The following is a 14,168-nucleotide window of genomic DNA, read 5'->3' on the forward strand; positions in this document are numbered from 1 at the left end:
TGGAACTCACTCTGTAGACCAGGCTGGCCTTGAACTCAGAAATTCGCCTGCCTCTGCCTCCTGAGTGCTGGGATTAAAGGCGTGTGCCACCACGCCCAGCTCCCATACTCAGCTCTTAAAAAAAAAAAAAAAAAGATGTATTTATGTATTTTATTTATATGAGTACACCATTGCTCTCTTCAGACACAACAGAAGAGGGCATCGGATCCCATTACAGATGGTTGTGAGCCACCATGTGGTTGCTGGGAATTGAAATCAGACCTCTGGAAGAGCAGCCAGTGCTCTTAACTGCTGAGCCATCTCTCCAGCCCCCATTTAATTTATTTTTATTTCATGTATATTGGTGTTCTGCTTGCATGTGTGTCTGTGTGAGGGCGTCAGATCCCCTGGAGCTGGAGTTACAGTTGTGAGCTGCCGTGTGGGTGCTTCCTCTGGAAGAACAGCCAGTGCTCGTAACCATTGAGCCATCTCTCCAGCACTTTTTTCTTCTTCTTCAAGACAAGGTTTCTCTGTGTAGCCGTGGCTGTCCTGAACTCACTCTGTAGACCAGGCTGGCCTTAAACTTAGAGTTCCTGCCTCTGCCTCCCAAGCGCTGGGATTAAAGACTTATTCTGCCACCACCACCACCTGTCAGCACACTTTACTATCTCATTGTGCTTCATGGGAAGCTGATCAAAGCAGGATTTGTGAGAACTGCTTTCTGCTCTTGTGTGTTTAAGCAAACTTAACCCTTCATGCTGGGAAAAAAAAAATCATTGACTCAGTAAGTTCCTAGAATTCCTTTTCTCAAGTCATATATAACATTACATCATTGTTTCTATTATTGGGTCTTGATAGAATAGAACTCTTGAATCCATATTGATTTTCATGGCCTCTTATTCTTTAATTATTTTTACGCACACACAGCCCCTGCTGAGTTCACTTGGTGTTGCCCGTGTGTGTATGTGTCTAGGGCTGACTACATGGGACTGCATAATAGATAGGGCACTGTCCCTAAAGAAGGTTCTTTCTTCCTCTTTGAGCAGGTATTAATTACCTATAGCTCTTCACCTAGGCATGGGCCTTGTGAGAGGTCTCCCATCCATATTGCATGTTAGTTGGTGGTGTCATTTTTCAGGTCTTGTTTTATGCAGTCACATTGAAATTTCATGGGTGCAGTTTCTCTGTCATTCTTATTTTAAATTACATTTACCTGGGTTGGGGGAGTGCACATGCATGAGAATTTGCATATGGAAATTGAAGCTATCTTCCCAGAATCTGCTGACTCTTTCTACCACATAATGTTGAAGGTCAAATTAACGTCATCTAAGGTCACCAACCTTGGTGTCAAGTTTTAAATTTTAAATTTTCTGGCCCTGGCATCACCATGCAGTGTCAGCCAAGTGTTTGATGGCTGTGAGCACTGTCCACCCTGTGAACTGCCACTCAGCTGGAGCAACTCTGGACAGCTGACAGGCCTTGGCTACATCAGGGTTATATTTAAATTGCTTTTATTTAAACCTAAGGAAGCACTGCATACAATGTAACTCAGCTATATTTTAAGGTTTACTTTTATTATTTTTAAATTATGTGTATGTGTGTATTATCTGTTTCCTAGGAAGCCAGAAGCCAGAGGCCTAGAAACTTCTGGAACTAGAATTACAGGAAATGTTGACCTCCATTTGGGTACTGGGAATTGAACTTGGGGCCTCTGGAAGAACAGCCAGTGCTCTTAACCATTGAGCCATCTCTTTAGCTCTGTTTCTGTAATCTTTCTTTTTTAGTTGTTTTCTGATTCAGTTAAACACAAGGTTCCCCTTTAATCCCAGCACTCAGGAGGCAGAAGCAGGCAGATTTCTGAGTTTGAGGCTAGCCTGGTCTACAAAGTGAGCTCCAGGACAGCCAGGGCTGTACAGAGAAACCCTGTCTCAAAAAAAAAAAAACAACAAAAAAAACCCCACAAGGCTCCTTATTCTACCTGTTATATCAGATAGTATTAATTTTAAAATATCATTGCTATTAAAATACACATATAAAATGATAGACTTAATTTAACCATCTATTTAATTAGAGATTTTTAAACATTAACTAGAGAGCTGGAAGAAAATAACAACCAAGCCTGGAGACGCAGCCTTATGATCCAAGGTTCTTGAAAGGCTGAGGCTAGAGGGTCACAAGTTCAAGGCCTGCCTTTACTTCAGAGTAGGTCAGTGCCAACCTGGCCAGCTTTTTGAGAATAAGTCTTAAAGAAAGAAGGGCCTGCCAAGGGATTAAATCAGCAGAAAAGGGGTTGTCTAGCATACATGAGCCCATAGAAAAAGGACAAATATTTTAATAACCAATGAGAACTTTGAGTTGCCTTGTCTATTATACTTACAGCTTTTTTCCCTGTCAGTTGTTATTTGAGCTAAGTTACCTATCATTTATATTTCTAATTTGATTTGTTTTTAGGCGTTTCATTAAACGGGTATATGTGTCATTACCAAATGAGGAGGTATGTGTATTTAATATTTCAACTTTTCTAAAGTAAAAACAAGTATCATCCAGACAGTATTGTGTTTTGTAATTCTGTGGTTAGACATTTTGAAAACAGTTTGTTGGGGTTGGTGAGATGGCTCAACAGTTAAGAATACTCCCTGGCTATTCTTCCAGAGGAATGGGATTTAATTCCCTGAACTCACTGGTGACTCACGACTGTGACTCCAGTTCCAGGGGATTCAACATCTTTTGACCTCCACAGGCAGTGTGTATATATGGTATACACACACACACACACACACACACACACACACACACACACACACACCACACAGGTGCAAAATACCCATACTAATAAGATGAAAATAAATCTTAAAAAAAGAAACATAAAGCTTGCCAGTTTCTTAAAACCATAACCATGCTGGGTGGTGATGGCACATGCCTTTAATCCCAGCATTTCGAGGCAGAGACAAGGTCTCTGAGTTTGAGGCCAGCGTGGCCTACAGGATGAGTTCCAAGGCAGTGGGTTACACAGAGAAACCATTTTGAAAACTGAAAAGAAAAAAAAAAAAAAAAACCCAACCAATAACCATAAACTTAAATAAGATCCAGCAATTCCTAAGCATTAACTCAAGAGAAATGGAAATTTCCCCATAGGAGGAAGGCTCAAGAATATTAGAGCAGCTGTCTTGATAACTGCAATGTGTAAAATACGGAGTTCATCAACTGCTTAATGGATAAACAAATATGGCATATCCAGTTAATGAGTATGATTTAGCTCAGAAATTTATTATTTATCCAGGGCTTGGGCTGTAGCTCAGAAATCGAGCACTTGCCCAGAATGTGTAGGGTCCTGGGTTTGACCCACAGGACTGAAAAATAAGAAAATGCACCGGCACACATAATACATTCAGTAATATGAGCAAATCTCAAAACCAGTATAGTAAGTGCAAGGAACTGTATGACACTAGTTGTGTATGATTTTATTTATTTTATTATTTTATTCTATTTATTCATTTTTCTTTAAAATGTCTGTGTATAGGTATTTTGCCTATTGTGTTTATACACCATGTGTGTCCTTGGGCACCAGACAGGTCAGAAGAGGATGTCAGATCTCCTGCAACTGGAGTTGCAGATAATTGTGAACTGCCATGTGGGTGCTAGGAATACAGCCTGGGACCTCTGGAAGAGCAGCCAGTCTTCTTAACCACTGAGCATCTCTCTAGCCCCGATTTTATCCCTTTTAAATTAAATGTTTAAAAATGACAGATATCTAGAAACACAGTCAGATCGGTGGTTAGAGAGGAAAGGAGGTAGGAGTGGGAATTAATTAGAAATTGCCTGGGTAAACTTGCAGGGGAGACAAATGCTCTAAAGCTTTATTATGGCAGTGGTTTCACAATTCTATATAATTAAAAGTTACTTAGATTATATAACTATAATGGATAAAATCTTTGCTATATAAAATCATATGTCAATAAACTTTTTTAAAAACATTGTGTTTCTTGGCACTGGAAAGATCATTTCCTGCTCTTGCTGAATGGGCTCGGTTCCCAGAACCCACAAGACAGCTCACAGCCTACTGCAGTTCCAGATTCACAGGATCAGACACCCTTCTTTGGCTTCTGTGTGCACAAGACACACATACAGTACACATATATACATTCAGAGAAATACTCGTACATACAAAGTAAAAACAAGTAAATCTTTTTAAAAATGTATAGTTTTCTAGTTCAGGTCTTTAGTATCCTTGCTAGTAATACCAGCTGCTCCAACGGAGCATTATATTTCATTATATTTAACAGGTACAAGTGAGACCCAACGTAGCAATCAAGAACTGATTCTAGAATATTACATTAGGCTAATTCTTAGTTTAGTAAATAACACAGATCAAATTGGGCTTTATTTATAATTCTTTGATATTTATTTCCAGACAAGACTACTTCTGCTTAAAAACCTGTTATGTAAACAAGGAAGTCCACTGACCCAGAAAGAGCTCGCACAGCTTGCTAGGTGAGTAGTTGAGTCATCTGAGTCGGACTCTTACAGCAACTGTTTCATTTGTAATGGTTTTTCTTTTCTGTGCTGTTTAAAATAAGCTGATAGGAAAAGTTGTATAACTAGACCATGCTGGTGGCGACACACATCTTTAATCCCAGTTGGGAGGCAGAGGTAGGAGATCTCTGTGAGTTCAAGGCCAGCCTGGTCTACACCTCTAGTTCTAGGACAGCCAGGGCTACATGGAGAAATCTGTCTTAAAAAACAAAACAAGGGGCTGGTGAGATGGCTCAGCAGGTAAGAGCACCCGACTGCTCTTCCAAAGGTGCAGAGTTCAAATCCCAGCAACCACATGGTGGCTCAAACCATCCTTTAGATCTGACGCCCTCTTCTGGAGTGTCTGAAGACAGCTACAGTGTACTTACATATAATAAATAAATAAATCTTTAAAAAAAAAAAAAAAAAAAAAAAAACAAAACAAAACAAATGTGAAAACAAACTTATTTTAAGTGTTCAGTTCGTTTACCAGAAAATTTCTTTTCCTTATCTTTTCCTTCCTTTATTTTCTTCCTAAATAATAGAATTTCTGTCTACTAGTCCTGTACTAAATAGCTAATGACAATATTATAGTCTTTCTATAAATAAAGTTTATACATGATATTAAAATAATTTGAAAAGTAAAATCCCCTCATTAGTTGAGACCAACACAGATATATTCATATATACTTGCTCTTTTGTATTAAGTGGAATCACTTTTAACTTGTTGTTTTAAACACAGTGTTGAAGCTGAATGTGATGGTGCACACCTCTTTTTCTAAGCACTCAGGAAGTAGAGGCAGGAAAATCATGATTTCAAAGCCAACTTGTATTGCATATAGAGACCCTGTCTCAAAACCAAAAAGAACTGTGACAGGAATAACAACTCTTACTGCAGTGTCCTGCTCACAGTGAAGGCCAGAAATTGGTTTCTAGTCTGACTCCATCAAAACCTTTTTACGTGGGGCTAGGGAAATGCTCAGCAGTGGTGGTTCAGCTGTCAGAAGCTACGCTGCAGGTCCAGGCCATGCAGTGCTCTTTCTTCCTCTGTGGACAGTAGGCATGCAGCTGGTGCACACACACTCATGCAGGCGAGACACTCAAACAAAGGTAAATTAAAAATGTTTTTATGACAAAGCAAGGTGAGGATTAGTCGGTGGTGTTAGAGCATAGCCTTTAGGATAGTGATCACTCTTAGAATTTCCCAGCTTAAAAGTACCAGCCACACCTCCCTGCAGCTTTCCCTGAGAGAAAGAGTTAGATGCTGGCTGTGCTGTGACCTGACACATAGCTTCATGATAGCTCACTCTTCCATGCCCTTCGTCATATATGATTTGTTGAACTACATCACGTGATGTTAAACTTCCCATGACCCCCCCTCAAAACTTATTAAAAAGTGAGATATGGCCTTTGTCCTAGAGATGTCTGAGGAGACTCCTCATGCAGGCTCTCTGCATGACTGTTCCTCTGAGGCAGGCCTGTCATTCCCTCTTAAGGAAGCTCCTCCTCAGATTTTAAAGGGGATCTCTGCTGTTCCAGAGAACCGGGGTTTGATTCAGTACCCAGATGGTAGCCACAACCATCTACAGTCCAGTCCTATGGAATATGCTGTTCTCTTCTGCCTCCTATGGTACCTCTGTGCATGTGGTACATACATACATACATACATACATACATACATACATACATACACACACACACACATACATACATACATACATACATACATACATGCATGCAAGCTAAACACCCATATCATTAAATAATTTTTTAAAAAGAGTACCTAGGGGGCTGGTGAGATGGCTCAGTGGGTAAGAGCACCTGACTGCTCTTCCGAAGGTCCTGTGTTCAAATCCCAGCAACCACATGGTGGCTCACAACCATCTGTAACAAGATCTGACGCCCTTTTCTGGAGCAACTGAGTACTTACATATAATAAATAAATAAATAAAATATTTTTAAAAAAAAAAAAGAGTACCTAGTTTTCACCTGGTAGTGACGATCTACACCTTTAGTCCCAGCACTCGGGAGGCAGAGGTTGGTGGATCTCTTGAGTTTGAGGCTAGCCTGGTCTACAGAGTTGATTCCAGGATAGCTAAAGCTACATAGAGAAACAGTCTTGAAAAGTGTAAATAATAATCATCATCCTTAATCATCCTTATCATTTCTTTTTTTTTTTTAAGATTTATTTACTTACTTTATGTGAGTACATAAAGTACACTGTAGCTGTCTTCATACACCAGAAGAGGGTGTCAGATCTCATAACAGGTGGTTGTGAGCCACCATGTGGTTGCTGGGAATGGAACTCAGGACCTCTGGGAAAGAAGTTAGTGCTCTTAACCTCTGAGCCATGTCTCCAGTCCCATCCTCCTCATTCTCAGATGCCCATAAAAAGGAGCATCTGTTGGCTACCCTGGCTGCTAAGGATCCTACTCAGTGGGCCTCCTTTGTTTTGTTTTTTGTTTTTTATATTTATTTATTTATTTATTATATGTGAGTACACTGTAGCTGTCTTCAGACACACCAGAAGAGGGAGTCAGATCTCATTACAGATGGTTGTGAGCCACCATGTGGTTGCTGGGATCAGGACCTTTGGAAGAGCAGTTGGTGCTCTTAACCACTGAGCCATCTCGCCAGCCCAGTGGGCCTCCTTTGAACAACTATCTTCTATGCCAAATACTTTTTATTTTTTTCTATCCATATTTAAAGAAATGCACCTTTTCAGGTTCTACCTCACTAAGGGAGTCAGATCTCTTTGCCAGTAAAGAGACTAAATAACTTACCAGAAAAGTAATTGTGGCTAGACATGGTAGCACACTCCTGTATTCCCAACACTTGGGAGATAGAGGCTACCAGGTGACTATATAGCAAGCCTCCTTTTTAAAAACAAAAACAAAAAACAAAAAACAGTAACTGGTTATGATGTTGAGTGGATACTAATGGCTTAGAAATTTGACCTTTTCAAGTGATATGTTCATAATTTAATGTGACTTGCCTCAGAGTATATGAGATGGTTTCTATATACTGGGCCCAGGGAGTGTAGGAGGTGTAGCCTTGTTGGAGTAGGTGTGTCACTGTGAGTGTGGGCTTAAGACCCTCATCCTAGCTGCCTGGAAGTCAGTCTTCTGCTAGCTTCCTTCATAACAAGTGGTAGAACTCTGAGCTCCTTCAGGCCCACATATGGCTGGATGCTGCCATGCTCCTGCCATGATGATAATGGACTGAACCTGTAAGCCATCCTCAATTAAATGTCACCCTTATTAAGAGTTACCTTGGTCATGGTTTTTTGCTCATAGTAGTAAAACCCTAAGACATTATACCTTATTCAAATGTAGAGATGTCTGTTCTTTTGCCATTGCTTATGACATAGTCACCTGTAAGTATGTCGGGCCTCTTGTGTGGCTGTCTTTGGATGCATATAGGCTCCAGGTTAGACTGGCATGAGGAAATGGTTCTCTAATGCTGAAAACTAAGTATGAAAGCAGCCAGCATTAGAGTGTGTCCTTGTTGTAAATAGGCCTTTCTGTGTCCTTAAAAAGTTAACCCTTGACACTGGAGAGACAGCTCTGCCATTAGAAGCACTGGCTGTCCTTGCACAAGTCCTAGGTTCCTTTCCCTGAAGCACCCACATAGGATGGCTCACAACTGCGTGTAAGCCAACTCCAGCTCTGAGGGATCCAGTGCCCCTTTCTGGCTTCTGTGGGTAACAGTCACACAGTTGTGTGCATACATAAAACCAGGCGTACATACACATAAATAATAGTGTATGCTTGTTGTGTAGAGATTTTTGTGTGCTCCTTCTCTTGGGACTTTTATTTCTCTTACTATCTATATAGTCAGGTTACCCTCAGGCATGTGATCCTTCTGCCTGTGTCTTGTAAGGTGTAGGATTGAAGGGAAGTTTTAATCTGCAGAGAAGATAATGTTTTATCTCTTTCTTCCACTCTGCAGAATGACTGATGGATACTCTGGAAGTGATCTGACCGCTTTGGCCAAGGATGCAGCCCTGGGTCCTATCCGAGGTGAGTGTGAAGGCATTTGAAACACTAGAACTTTGAATGGACCACATTATGTTTAGTGTCTTGAGAGATACATAGTTTTACATCTTACTTATTTTACGTGTATGAGGCTTTTGCCTTCATATATATATTACACCATATACATGCTGTGCCCACAGAGATCAAAAGAAGGAATCAGATGCCCTAGAACTAAGTTATAGCCAAATTGTGAGCCGTCATATGGGTGCTAGGAATTGAACATCCTTGACCACTGAGTCATTATCAGTATAAAAGAAGTAAAGCTGGAGCTGGAGAGATGGCTCAGCAGTCGGAGCAGCACTAGGTACTCTTCTAGAGGGGCTGGGTTCAGTCCTCAGCACCTGCAAGGCAGCTCGCAACTGTCTGTAACACAGACATAGATGCAGGCCAAACACCAATGCACATAAAATATCATTTTAAAAAAGTTAAGTTGTATCACTGAACAACAGTGTCTAGACCAAAGGTCAGAAGATATTTCTTGTGAAAGATATCAAAGTAAATAGTTTACGTTTTCTGGAAAACAGAGGTTCTCTGTTGCATGTTTTTTCATCTTTTCTTTATTAATCTTTAAAACTATAAAACAAGGTTGGCTGGGTGACTCAGCTGTTAAGAGAATCTGAGTTCAGTTCTCAACCCCAGTGTCAGCCAACTCACAGCTCCCTGTAACTCCAGCTCTAGGGTGTAAGACCTCTAGCCTCTGGAACATCTGCACTTGACTTGTACAACGCCCTCTCGATACACACACACACACACACACACACACACACAAAGTGACTAATTATAATTGCAATAAGTCATTAAAATGTAAAGCAGTCTGCAGAACATGTAAGAATAGCTCAGCACTCACCCAGACCCTGACCTATACTGATCTCTGTTTCGGGTTTACACAGTAATTCTCTGGATTGAAGAATTGCTGTAGACCTCTCACAGGTCTTGAGAACAGCGGTAGTGAGCGCAGATAGTCTTACTACCTGGTATATAAGTGCATCTCATGGGTCTACAAACAAACACTAAATCAAAGCAAATAGATTTGAACCAGACTTTAAATGGAAAGGCTACCCAAATGGTTGAGTTTTCCCTGTCTGAATTGGACTTACTAAATGCAGCAGCAATCACAAAATTCCCATCCACAAACAGTGCATATTGTATGAAACAGTAGTTTTTGGTTTTGTTTTCTGAAACAGTCTTTCTGTATAGCCTTGGCTACTCATGAACTCACAATGTGGTGCAGACTGGCCTCAAACTTGAGAGATCTACCTGCTTCCCAAGTGCTAGGATTGAAGACATGTGCCACCATGCCCAGCTGTTTTACTAATTTTGACAAGTTTGAGACACATAGAATATATAATATTTATATGTATATATTACTCTTATTATGGATATATGGGATATCAAGTAAGATAATAATACGTGTTTCTTTAACTAGAATTATAAGGTGATTGTTTAAAAGATCTACAAATAGGTGTGGTGGCATGTGCCTTTAATCTCTGTACTATGGAGGCAGGGGCAGATCTCTATGAGTTCAGGTCTACATAGAGACCAGGGAGGGCTACATAGTGAGAGTATGTCTTTAAAAAGGGATGAGGGGGGCTGGAGAGATGGCTCCTTCCTCTTGAGAGGACTAGAGATTAATTCCCAAACCCACATTTCAGCTCAACCATCTGACACTGCAGTTTTAGGGCTCCCGTATGCTTTGCTGGCCTCTGCAGGGCTCTGGTTCAGTCCCCAGTACTGCAAACAGTCAACAGCAGCAACAAAAGAAGCCTAAGGGCTAGGACATGACTCAGGTTAGAGCCCTTGCTGGCAAAAATCAAATCCTCCTGTAACATGCACAGATAACAATAGACAGGACTCCACATGCTAGCTAGTAGTCGTGGTCCCCAGGGCGGGGGACATTTCCCAGAGGTTAGCTAGCCAGCTAGCTTAGCTACATAGTGAGTTCTGGGTCAATGAGGTACCTTGTTTTGTGTTGCTGTTGTTTTTTTAGATTTATTTGTGTATTTGTGTGTGTGTGTGTGTGTGTGTGTGTGTGTGTGTGTACACGCACGCACGTGCGCTTTGTACAAGCAAGGAGGCCAGAAGAGGTAGTGAGACACCCTGGTCTATCATCCCTGCCAATTAATTTGAGGTAGCATGTCTCTCTGAACTAGGTTTTTGTGGTGAGGCTAGAAGTTTGCAGCTCTCTTGTGCCCAGCTTCCTTGGAGCAGAGGGCATGTACAACGTGCTAGGATCTGAACTCCAGGCTTCATGATTGTGTCGAAAGTGCAGTTACCTCTCCAGCCCTCAAGGCCCTGTCTTTAAAAAGGCAAAGAGCGATAAAAGATGACACCAGACATCCTATGCAGAAGCCCTGAGTGCACAGTTGGCACTTACACATGTGTATGATGGCTTACATATACATAACAAAAACAACATGTTAAGAACAAATGGGAAAAGCAGAAACACTGAAGCTGGCTGTGTGGAATCTGAGGGAGCAAGGAAAGTTCTTAAGTATAAGAACACTGAGGTTGAGGTTAAGACGTGTGTGTGTGTGTGTGTGTGTGTGTGTGTGTGTGTGTGTGTGTGTACGTGCATATGTAGTGCACACCTTTAATATCAGCACTCAGGAAGCAGAAACAGGTGGATCTACAAATTTGAGGCCAGCCTAGTCTACAGATGTATCCTAGGACAGCCAGGTATACACAGAGAAACTCTGTCTTAAAAAACAACAAAACATAGTATATGTAGACAAATATGATAGAAGGCTAGATATGTTCCCAGGCCCAGGTCTTTTTCCAACACTGATTCCCAGTCCCTGGCAAGAGCCCCACATTTGTGTAAGAGATACCTCTCAACTTTCCAGAGATAAGCCCATTGGGATGGGGGGTCCTCAAAGACGGAAATACCTTAAACTCCTCAAGGTGAGAATCCCACCCCACCCCCCAAGAAAACAAACTGAGTGACTGCCTTTGCACGTTCTTTCATTCTCTCAGGAGTAAGACTGAAGGCCTCCTAGAAGCAGGCATCCAAAGGGCCAGGCTGTGCAGTTTTTGTTTTTTTGTTGTTTTTTTTTTTTTTGTTTTTTCGAGACAGGGTTTCTCTGTGTAGCCTTGGCTGTCCTGGAACTCATTCTGTAGACCAGGCTGGCCTCGAACTCAAAAATTCGCCTGCCTCTGCCTCCCAAGTGCTGGGATTAAAGGTGTGTGCCACCACGCCCGGCAGCATGCAGTTCTTTTAAACAGGAACAATTCTGGGTCAGAGTTTTTGACTGTGGGCTGGCAACTCCATCCCTCCACATGATGTCCCATCTTTCTATTGGAGGTGGACTCTGAAAGTTCCCTCTCCCCACTGTTGGGGGATTCCCTTTGAGTCTTGAGGTTCTCTTACTTCCCAGGTCTCTGGTACATTCTAGAGGGTCCCCATCTCCCACCTCCTGAGGTTGTATATTTCCATTCACTATGCTGGCCCTTGGGACTTCGCTCCTGGTTGTCCCCCCCCAACCCCCCAATACCTGATCATGTTTTCCCCTGCCCCTCTCCCCTCTCTCACCCATAGTCCTCCCTCCCTCTGCCCTCTGCTTTCTTCTCCTCCCAAGGGCCCTGTGGCTATAGAGTTGTGTGGTTTGTATCCTGGGTAGTCTGCACTTTTTTGGCTAATATCCACTTATTAGTGAGTACATACCATGCATATCCTTTTGGGTCTGAGATGCCTCACTCAGGATGATATCTTCTAGTTCCATTCGTTGCCTGCAAAACTCATGAGACTTGTGTGTAGTCGAAAATAGAAATGGGGAGCAGAGGCTAGAGGGATTGCTCAGTGGTTAAGAGCATTTGTCTTCAGTAAGACTCAGGTTCAATTTCAATATGGTGACTCTCAAACATCTGCATCTCCTGGGGCATAGGATCTGACTCCTTCTGGCCTCTGCAGGCAACAGGCATGCACATGGTGCACAGATAGACATGCAGACAAACACCCACAACACATGAAGTAACAACAACAACAACTATAATAATAATAATAATGGAAGAATAGGAATGAGGAGCTGGATCGATACGATTAAGGAAGGGCACTTGCTCTGTGTGGGTAAGTGTTTTGTTTTTTGTTTTGTTTTTTTAAAGAAGAGGACAGAAGAGAAGTGTGTAAATCATCTTCTCTGAAGTATCTATTCTTTGTTTAAGACAAGGTTTCTCGTCCGGGCATGGTAGTGCACAGCTTTAATTCCAGCACTCGGGAGGCAGAGGCAGGCGAATTTCTGAATTCGAGGCCAGCCTGGTCTACAGAATGAGTTCCAGGACAACCAGGGCTATACAGAGAAACCCTGTCTCTGGAAAAAAAAAAAAAAAAAAAAAAAAAGGTTTCTCTGTGTAGCTCTGTGTTCCTGGAACGTGCTCTGCAAACCAGGCTGGCCTCAAAACCACCAAGATCTCTGTGCCTCTGCCTCCTGAGTGCTGGGATTAAAGACATGCACCACCAGCAAGGTATCAGTTCTTAAAAGTGACTCAGGAACAGGAAACTCAGGAAAAGCGAGGATCGTTGGTCTGTTTTTGTGGCAGTGCTAGGAACTGAGTGCTTTGCACATCCTGGGATTAACTGCTGCTGAGCTACAGCCTCAGCCCCATTCGCATCTTAGAGAGCTTTAGTAATTAGGAAATTGTAGTTAGGAAGAAAACAAAACTTTTTGATTATAAAAGCAGAAATGTGGCAGCTGGAGAGGTGGCTGTAGTGAAGAAGACCTGCTGTTAGTGAAGAGGACCCGGGGTTGATTCCTATCGCCTTCATGGCAGCTCAAAGCCAACTCTCACTGGCCTCCACATGGACCAGGTGTGCACATGGGTCAGGGACATGCATGCAGACAAAACACCCAGACACACAAACAAATTCACTAAAATAATCTTTTATAACCAACAAGTTCCACTCTTGAGTTCTATTTCAAGTTTGTAAACTGTTGTTTGGGACAGATGCAAGAGATGGGGTGCCTACATTTATTCCTGAGATGCAGTAGTAGTCTTTTGTTTTTATTTTTATTGGTTTTTCAAGACAGGGTTTCTCTGTGTAGCCCTGTTGTATGGAAACTACTCTGTAGACCAGGCTGCCTTGAACTCACAACTCAGGAGATCTGCCTGCCTCTGCTTCCGAAGTGCTGGGATGACAGGTGTGTGCCTCCAGAGCCTGGCCAGTGTAGTATTCTTCTGTAAGCATTTGTAAGTTTTGTGTGTTCTCTATGTGGCTGTCTTTTGGCTTTAAGGATTTGTATTGCACAGGTACCATTAGATCATTGTACTTAATATTTGCCAATACGAAACTTGAACTTCAAAATGGTTTTTTAAGTATCTGACTTATGTTTTACAGAACTGAAACCAGAGCAGGTGAAGAATATGTCTGCCAGTGAGGTATATGCTGTTTTTGATTACTTCGTTTTCATTTGGATCCTAAAAACTCATAAGTTTTTTCTAGTCTGATTAATTAGAAACAAGAGGATTTTAACTTTGTTTCATTTCAAGATATAAAATCGGTTACAATGATTTTTTTTTGGTAATAGTTAAAAAATGGGGGGGCTGGAGAGATGGCTCAGTGGTTAAGAGTACTGACTGCTCTTCCAAAGGACCTGAGTTCAAATCCCAGCAACCACATGGTGGCTCACAACCATCTGTAATGAGATC

At 41.8% G+C, this 14,168-nt stretch overlaps 1 protein-coding gene across 1 annotated transcript in view; it reads left to right on the forward strand.

Annotated features, from left to right (window-relative positions):
* Window positions 1–14,168, forward strand: part of Spast (spastin) — a 53,401-nt gene that overhangs the window by 35,207 nt on the left and 4,026 nt on the right. The window contains exons 12-15 of the mRNA XM_029531206.1: window positions 2,429–2,473; window positions 4,391–4,470; window positions 8,443–8,513; window positions 13,858–13,898. Of these exons, the coding sequence (XP_029387066.1) occupies window positions 2,429–2,473; window positions 4,391–4,470; window positions 8,443–8,513; window positions 13,858–13,898 (237 nt within the window). The remainder of the gene's footprint in view (window positions 1–2,428; window positions 2,474–4,390; window positions 4,471–8,442; window positions 8,514–13,857; window positions 13,899–14,168) is intronic.

Source organism: Mus pahari, chromosome 18 (genome assembly GCF_900095145.1).
Source record: "Mus pahari chromosome 18, PAHARI_EIJ_v1.1, whole genome shotgun sequence".
Taxonomy (NCBI): Eukaryota; Metazoa; Chordata; class Mammalia; order Rodentia; family Muridae; genus Mus; species Mus pahari.